General features: G+C 34.7%; 1 protein-coding gene across 2 annotated transcripts; it reads left to right on the top strand.

Moving 5' to 3' along the window:
• The first annotated feature begins 465 nt into the window (after positions 1-465).
• Positions 466-8,919, top strand: LOC117115073 (alpha-N-acetylgalactosaminide alpha-2,6-sialyltransferase 1-like). 2 transcript variants are annotated; one of them, XM_033258735.1, is made up of 9 exons: positions 466-608; positions 1,838-2,092; positions 2,436-2,541; positions 4,124-4,355; positions 4,573-4,750; positions 5,853-6,015; positions 7,119-7,236; positions 7,886-8,037; positions 8,221-8,919. In XM_033258735.1, exons 3-9 carry the CDS (start codon positions 2,444-2,446, stop codon positions 8,480-8,482), a joined length of 1,203 nt encoding a protein of 400 aa, XP_033114626.1. In that variant the 5' UTR covers positions 466-608; positions 1,838-2,092; positions 2,436-2,443; the 3' UTR covers positions 8,483-8,919. The 2 variants fall into 2 exon arrangements, with proteins under 2 accessions (XP_033114626.1, XP_033114624.1); XM_033258733.1 differs by lacking the exon at positions 1,838-2,092.
• The last annotated feature ends 512 nt before the right edge of the window (positions 8,920-9,431 follow it).

Genomic DNA, 9,431 nt, shown 5'->3' with positions numbered 1-9,431 from the left:
GTATTGTGCTCCGTGAGTTTGACGTTGTATTATGCCACTTTTGCTACAACTCGGCAGGAAAGCAGGCTCACAGCGAGGGATTTTTGAACGATGTTGTCAGACTGGCGGGAGCATTTTATTGGCTAATGCAATTTACCGTACCTTTAGCCAACGGATACCCCCTAGACTTCCCCTATCATCTCTAAACACGGCGATTTTTTTTTTTTAATGATACGGGTAAATTCTTCGTATTAATTGGAACAATAATTATTTAATCTAATTTAATATACCTAAAACCTAAAGTCTTGTTTATTTTTATCTCTATTTCGCTATGGAAACCTTCAAATAATAATTTTATCGTTATCAAAATAATTTTAATGAAAATTTCTTTTTCTCTTTGGTCTCAATCGTATTTTGACGTTTCTCTCTGAGACTATAGGTGGCGCTGTGTAACTTCTTACTATCGATCGATCTCTAGTATTAATTTTGTTTTCTTCGTGGCTGCTATCGATCTGATTTTAGGATTATCCCTTGAAAAAAGGGACATGACATTCACTTCTGCTAAACCTACCACTATTTGATTATTGCCGTAGGTTCAAAAACATCGTGTGTATCTGAAGATATAATGAGTAGGTGAACATGATGTCTTTAAAGTTAAGAAAAAGATTGTAAAGTTAGGCTGCCCGTGTGAAGGTCGTGTTCACTGCTGACGTATGATTAGGCCTCCCTAGCCCTAGGCCAAAGGCCTTGTTGGCTTCGGCAGGCACAATGGTCTAGTCCTTCCTGTGGCTAAACTTAAGAAGCTGAGCCTAGGCCCTAGGTCTACCTTTGTCCTCTTCGTCCATACATTTTGTGTATGTGTTTATTAATTCATAACTTAAGTTACCGCTTCATTTCTATAGCGCAAGAACAATACAATTGACACACCCTTAACTTAGTCATTACTTTATATTAAATTTGTGGTTGGACATACATTAAAGTCTGCCATCTGAAGTCACTACTGTCTGTCTGTCTGTCACTGACCTCACAAAGGTGGTGGTTCCTTCCAGGAATACTATTACTAAAGACTGTTATAGGCTTAAGTCTAATTGGAAATCTAAAAAAATCCCCCAAACTAACTTGGAAGACGCATCCATTCATATCCGAGTAAGGGGATGTCATTTCGTATGAATTTAAAGAAAAGCTGGCATTAATTGACATTATTTTTTTTAATCCCAGCACATCGTTTTGAATCCTTTTATAGGCCTACTTTACAATGGCTTTCATATTGATTGTTAAATATTTATATATTTGAATGACAGGTGTTATCATATTCTATTTCATTGAAACCATGTTTTTACAATCTGGCTCACAAGTCACTATTGTTGGTTGCATATATTATTATATTACACCATGAAACATGTATAGAATTAGTAATTCCTTTAATTTCAATACCAATAATTTGTAAGTAAATAATCAAAATAGTAATTACTATTAAACTTTATTAATAATTAATACCAGCTGCAAAATACATCGGGCAAAAGTGCTGAATTTTCCAGCATGTCCAATTCTGAGATAAAATTTGTTAATTATGTTCACTGTTTTAATTAATAATAATATTAATATAAATATCAACTTTTTTAGCAGCAGAGCTGCTGATAAGACATTTTGTAAACCTGTATTAATAATATTTTAAAAACATATACTGTAAAATAATTATGTAGAGCATTTTCTAAGAGAGTTCCACAAAGGACTTTATATGTAATGAATGTATTTTGAATTATGTTTTAATGCGCTATGTAAGCTATTGAGATTACATACGAATGATACAGTAGCTCTAGCAAAATGTGATTAACAATATACCCTCATCATTCCATAGAACTCAATAAACAGGGATGTAGCTGTAGAAAACGAAGGAAGGCTGGTACACATTGTCAGGGTGGGTGGGTGGTAAGATTGGTAAACTCTAAATAATATGAGTGGATTTTAAGGATGGTCAAGGAGGTTAATAAATGTGGGTAGACAGCCATGGAAATGAGTTTTAAACTAGTTGGAAAACTTCGAGGCCCCACCCACCATAACTACATCCCTGAATACATGGTAGAATCGATTTTAGTTCTTACTCTCTGATAAGGTTAGACTTTTTTTTTATACCTTGTTTCGCGAAACCGCCGCCCTCCAATATTGATAATTTTGAATAAAAATAAAATTATATTTTTGGCCGATTAGCCCACCCGCCGTGGTGAACAACTGGAAATTTCAGAAAAAAAAAATTTTCTTTATTTTTATCAATCTAACATGGAAATGCCCCAACAACAATCCAAAATCCAAAGCCACAAAGTTTCTAGAACTCTACTTACAGTGGGTAACTCAAACGGAGAAATATGAAACATATTTACCCTGTCAGAAATAACCAAGCTCACACTAAACATTTTGGTTTTGCAGGTATTTGACAATTTATTCTATTCTATAAATAGATTGGAAGATGCTACGATTATACCAACGCTTTCTTGCCGTATGTGTCATATCTATTGGCTTGTGTATGTTTATTATTTACAGACAACATCCTCATGTAACGGAAAGGTAAGAGGAAGATCCTAAACAGGTTGTTTCCATACCCGGGGTAGATCAGGGGCATAACATTAGTAGTACTTTGGGTATTTCTCAATCACCTCCTCAATTATTTACAAAGCTACAATCACAACAAACGGAGAATCAAAGCATTACATCGGGCTCACAGATACCACATTTAAAACCCGATATACAAATCATAAGCACACATTCAATGCACCAAAACACAGAAACAGCACAGAACTTTCAAAGTTCATATGGAAACTAAAAGACAGCAAAACACAATACAATATCAAATGGTCCATCATTGATAGAGCCTCATCCTACTCACCCAAAACAAAGCGACGCAATCTATGCAACGCAGAAAAGTTTCATATAATTTATGCAGACAAACAATCTACTTCTGTCTCTTATACACATCTAGATGTGTATAAGAGACAGCTATACGTTGCCTGAACCGACAACTTTATATTCATTTATATATATATATATATATATATACTGTATATATAAATATATATATAAAAGAGCCATGCTACTTGCATGTTTGTTGTGATGAACGTAATCATTAATACTGGCCTCTAAAACCTAATATGATTGAGGTATTATTTTAAAATTTAATTAGGAATTTTCTGAGTTATATTTTTAGTTATGCAGGCCTTTTGAAGAGGCCCCCAATAACCCCGGACCGCAGTGCTTGCACTGCCCATACCTACACCACTGATGAAAATATTTTTATAGCCTACCTTGGATCGCCAAAGATGTGCTTTATAGCTTATTATGTGCTTTACAGCGGCAGATGCAGCAGCAAACCTAGCAGATCGGCCTATTGTTCTAAAGCAGAGCTTATTTTGTTTTAAAGTTTGGCCTCTTTGATTACTGGGAGACTTAGGATCCCTGTTTGAAATGACCGTATAGCTAGAGTTACACCAATGTTTTTGAATGTTTTGGTATGGAAAGGAATTTAAAAAAGGGGGAGGCAGATTCAGCTTGTTTTAAATTTTTCTTAGGTTTGTTACAATCATTTATCTGTAGTCTGACAAACCCAGGTTGCTTAGCAATCTTGCCAAAATTGTTAAACCGGTCACTCACTGCAATTAACGTTTGTTAGCCAATGATTTCTCCATTCCCTGTGAGCGTTAGACAATGCGACATCATCCATCTGCTGATTGTTGATAGTCTTTAACAAAGACCCATTACGCATGGGTCGTGGTGCAATAAGTCCTACAGTAGCTTTAAATTCCTTATTTAAACTCTTGGATGTTGGACAATATTTTTTTCCTAATCAGTGGCATACTTAACTGATCATCAAGCCCCCACTTCACCTTAGCGCCCTCACAATCAGCACCCTCATTTCAAAACTAGATATGCCACTGTGCTAATTATGTGTCTAATGCTATGCTCCTGTAGTATTTTTCACTCTTTTCGTACATCTGTAATTGAAACAAAATTCTGTAGGAAAACTAAGGAATTTATGAAAAAAATAAAAAATATTTAAAATGCCTTGTATATTTTTTTTGTTTATTTTTAACCTGTAATAATAAGTTTTTATTTGGATAAATAAATTCTGATATTTGAATCTCTGTTTTTCCAGCAAAGGCGAAGTAGATTCTGTTCTGATCCGTGAGGTTGAATATGACAGACCTCCAATAGACGACAGGCCTGTACTCACCCAGGAGCCATATCATCCAGATGCGAATGTTAAGCCTGCAAATTTAAGTGTTCTTGAGCAGCCTCTCCCAAAGCAGAAGTTTGGAGAAATGATACATTATACCAAAAACAACTCAGAATTTGATTTCAGGACTAAAATCGATTTTAAGCCAACTGTAAGCTATGTCAAAGATTCTACACTTTTGTTTTAGTGCTTACATATGATATTAGTATACTTGGTGTCAATATTGTGTATTTACGTTGTTATTGCCATTTTATTTTGTAACCATGTTTGAAATTTATTCAAAATGAAATATAATGAAGATTTCATTAGATTTACTATTTATTATTATTTAATCTATTTTTTTTTTTTTGACAAAATTCTTTTCTCAGACTTGTTTGAACTCCATTCAGAAGAAGCTGCAAGAAAGTGAGTGGGCATCGGAGATGTTCCTGCCGAACATCACCATGGTGATGCATCAGGGAATAATGTCAAAAGAGGAATATGACCGCCTACATGAATTCGGGCTGCCTTTTGGTTTATATTTCCGTGATGAATTAACATATCCAGGTGAGATAAACCTTGCATGGGAAGGTTTGGTAATATTATGTAATTGCAAATAGATATTTTATTTCTAAAGACAAAAAATCTATGGTATATATTGATATTTTATTATTGTTATATGTAATAATAATTATTATTATTGTTATCATACTGTTTATTGATATTGCTTTTATTATTATCAACAATATTAATAATTATTACTATTATTACTAAGTGGTACTCTTACTACTGTAGTTTGTTAATTTTATAAATTATATGTAATAATTTTTGTTATTGTTATTGTTATACTTTTATTCATATTACTTTTATTATTATCAATGCTATTAATACTATTTTAATTCGTGCTACTATAGTATTATTAGTTTAATGATGATAGTATCACTAATTAAATTAATATTAATTAGTGGTACTATTATTAGTTTAATAATAATAGTACCACTAATTGAAATTGTTTTTAGTTTAGTTATTAGTTTAATATTAATTTTTATAATTGTTAAAGCACCATCTTCTCCCATACTTAAACAGCTTGTTATTTTATATATTTACAAACTATTTGAATTGTGTATTATTACGTTTGTTAACGATTTAGTTAACGGAAAAACGAATGACATAAACACTAGATTTAGTAACCAATTTAATTTTGCCATTCCAAAATCCTGTGTAGATGCTGGAAAATTAAAAATTTATTTTTATGGTTCACAAGTCTGGAATAATTTGAAATGCACCTTTTCAAAATCAATATTTTTACACGATTTGAAACCTTTGTTACTACAAAAATATATATGATGTCAGTCCATCTTATAGTTTATTATTTCTTTGATTTTTATTCTTAATTAAGGAGTTATAGCTTAAAACTGTTATATTTAAGAAAATTATTATGTAATGATTGTTAGATTAGGAGTCAAACTGCGATTAGCGCAAGCTATTTATTTACTCCTTTTCACCGATTTGTGAATAAATGTGAATAAAAAAGAATATATATTAATAATACCTTTTATTATTATTCGAAATAAATACCACTCAATAGAATAGAACTGTTATTGTTGTTGTTACTGCTATTGAATTTTTTTCCATATTGTCATTATTATTATTATTATTAAACCTTTAGACTTACAAGATGTTCTATCGAATCTTTCACGTGAGGACAGCATATTAGACTTTACTGGTAAGGAGAAGCCTTCGTGTCTAAGCTGCGCTGTAGTTGGTAATGGCGGCATTCTCAATGGATCTAAACGCGGGAAAGAGATAGATGGTCATGACCTTGTTTTCAGGTTAGTACAGTATCTCTTCAGTTATTTATTATTATATACCGCATACATAGATTCTAGGCATCTGATTGGTTAAGAAGTGGGCAATAGAAAGTACTATTCCCCTCAAACAGTGCTATACTCCTGAAAAATAGTACTTTTTTGCCCTGTCACATGTGCAAACTCTAGGCCCCAACATCGCAGTGACGGTAAAGGGGACTGCGACCTCTACAACGAAAGAGATTGGCCCTTGACCACGCCATGGATCAGTGAGTAGACTATAAACAAATATGGAGGCTAGGCCTAGTCGGATCTAGTCGGATCCTGGATGAAGGACTAGCCTAGGCCTAGCATTACTTCTTGATGAAACAGATAGCAAAAAGCACCAAAGACAAATTAAGTATGTCTCGTCAATGTTCGACGAATATTGCAAGACGATGGGTGCTATTGAAATTGAGGAAATGAGCAAAGAAGAGCTAGACACACTCTTTGATCGTCTAGGCTAGGAAGTAAGTACTTTCTTAGGCCTTGTAGAATCTATGTGTGAGGTATATAAAACAAATATTGACTGCTCTAGTTTCGGAAAATGGTGACATCTATTGCCCCAAGGTGATGTGGAGACCGTAGCCTATCTTCCCAAGGGCCATTCCCCTCATGAGCAGTCAATATTTATATTATAAATTATTATTATTATTATTATTATTATTATTATTATTTCATTTATATTTATTTTATATTTATATTTGTTAAAAAATTAAAGAAAGAAAAGATAAAAAAAAAATAAAGTATAGTAAAGCTTGGTTTCAATAGAATCGCTGACCCTATCGGTGACAGTCGCCAACAGTTGTCAGGGAAGTTGAACCTGGTTCAACTTTGCCAATTGCATTGCAGACGAATAATGGTGCATTGCTAGCTGCCCTGATGCAATTGGGAAGGTTCTCCGATTCGTCTGCAGTGCAATCGCCAAAGTTGAACCTTAAGGTTAAGAAGATTAAAAGAAAAAAAAGGTTGAAAAAATCTAAACTAAAGAAAAAAATAGATAAAAGGACAGTTCTAAGTAATAAGTTGATAATAAAAGGATAAGTTTTTGGGCATGAGTATAATTAATAATTTTTTTATGTTGGCAGGGTGAACCATGCAATTCGAAGGGGGTTTGAGGAAGATGTTGGTACCAGAACTACTCACTATGTGATGATGGATAGATCACTAGCACACACTAGCAAAGAAGATATCCCAGCTGATAAGGTGATTATATAAGTGCTTATCATTATTCGGATTAGATGTTAAGTCCTTGATCCTGCTTACAACATGCCCAATTTACATGTTTTAATATGGGAATGAGCGGGGGGATTCTCCCAGTGTACTGCCCATTCACAGGTAGTAGTGGCGCTACACTGGGCCCCATACAAAATTTTCAACTAGCAAAAATTGTGTTACTTCGCTTTACCGTACCTTGTTATTTTCTCACCTCCATAGATGACCAGTCAATCAATGTCACACTGCAAATCAATATGCATAATGAATCATTCTGCTAAGTCCAGCCCTTTGCACGTTGTTACTAAAGTTCCATAAACAACAGCATTTTGTAAAAAAACATGGCTGACTGTGGTTGTAAATGTAAACTTGTAAATTTTTTGTACATGTACAGTACATATTCCTAGTCTGGCGTATCGAATATCGCATTTTGGTTGGCCAGTTGTTAAGTTTAAAAACGGGCATTCACTGCTCCATTCAGCTTGAGTGCTATACGACACGACAAAGTCCGCTGATTGTCAGTGGCAATCCAAACAGATCATTAAGCCCTGCTTAACACTCCAAAAAGGTCCATTGCACTTTTAATTTCTAAAAAACAGAATAATTCAAGTTATTTAAATTATTTTTTTCATCTTTTTAGGGGATCAAGTATGTTTTCTTACCGTGTAGAAGGAATGACTATAAATACATTAATCAAGTTACCCGCAGCACAAATCCAAGACAAAAGTTTGCTGCAGATCCGAAAGATATGAGGATTTTACATCCAGATTTTGCTCGTTATGTCCACAAGGTGTAAGTAGCCACTTCACTATCTATTAAATCAAAGTGTATATAGTGTATTTTATCATAAAGCAAATAGAAAAAAGGTATAAAGAGATCTTGTCACTGTGTAACACCCACTTGTGTGCGAAATTGTTTACTTTTTTCTCTATTGCAAGTTTTGGAATTTAATCATTTATACTTTTTTTTTGTTAGTTGGATGAAAGTGAAGGCATTCCGGCCCACAACCGGTGGTATGATGTTCATGTCAGCGCTTCACGCCGGATGTGACACCGTGGATGTGTACGGTATGGGCTACACGAGACAATATTCCGATCATTATTATGATATGACGTACATGCCTTTCCAGTCGTACCTAGGAAGCCATGACTATCGTCGAGAAACTGCAATCATGAAAAGCATGGATAAAGATGGTATTATCAATTGGTACAAGCGAGATGTCAAAGAGTTTCTATGATCTGTAAATAAAGACATAGATGGTGATGGTTGTGGAGTGAACATACAGAATGGAAATGGTGGAGAATGGAAAATTTAATTGAGATGATTGTGAACTAAAACAAGGTATTTACTACAGATAGTATCTAAAGCCAGGCTTCTATAGAATTGCTATTTTCTCTGTAATTGTTGCACTGCATAGCCGATTTGACCGACCAATCGGCATCGCCGACAGCGTTAACATGTAGCGATTTTATGGAAATAAATGAAGCTTTAAGTACAGTAAAAATTCAGTACCCCTTAATTCTTAATCATTGCACTATATAGAGAATAAGGGAGTTTGGATTGGATTGGATTTATTCGGTGTAAACACCAAGGATAGCCCATGAAAATCTAGAAGAAGACTTATTTCCAGTGGGGTTCTTCTGGGGGTGATTGGACAGTACACCGAGAGGTACAATCCCCTACTCTTTTCCGAAGAGTGTACTGCGTTCTTCAACGTGCACACATGGGCCATAAATGCACACGGGACCAACGGCTTAAACATCTCATCCAAAAGACAGTGCACTATTGTAACTTGTATTTCAGCCCTCTGGCTGAAACACAAGGAGAGGCAGCGATGGGAATTGAACCGGGGACCTAGAGATCTCCATTGTTCAGCGCACACACAGTGGCTACCACCAGATTAGCCGACTGAGCTAAGCTGCTGTCTGATGGATAGTCAAAGAGGCTAAATAATTGCTACCCTGTTTTCACTGCAATTGTTAAACTGCGTGGGCGATTTCTCCGACAAATCGGCATCGCTGACAGCGTTAACATGTAGCAATTTTTTGGAAATAATTGAAGCTTAAGTAAGGTAACAATCCAGTACTTCTTAAACTATATTATTTGCACAATATGTAGAATAAGGGAGTATGTCTGATTTATATTCAAAGAAGCCCACAGGCAGTCGTAGCACAATGGTAGAAAAA

This window comes from Anneissia japonica, unplaced genomic scaffold (genome assembly GCF_011630105.1).
Source record: "Anneissia japonica isolate Jap-2015-1 unplaced genomic scaffold, ASM1163010v1 scaffold24_len2511860_cov200, whole genome shotgun sequence".
Lineage (NCBI taxonomy): Eukaryota > Metazoa > Echinodermata > Crinoidea > Comatulida > Comatulidae > Anneissia > Anneissia japonica.
Note: the sequence above shows the minus strand (reverse complement) of the source record. Positions and strands in the feature narration are given on the sequence as shown.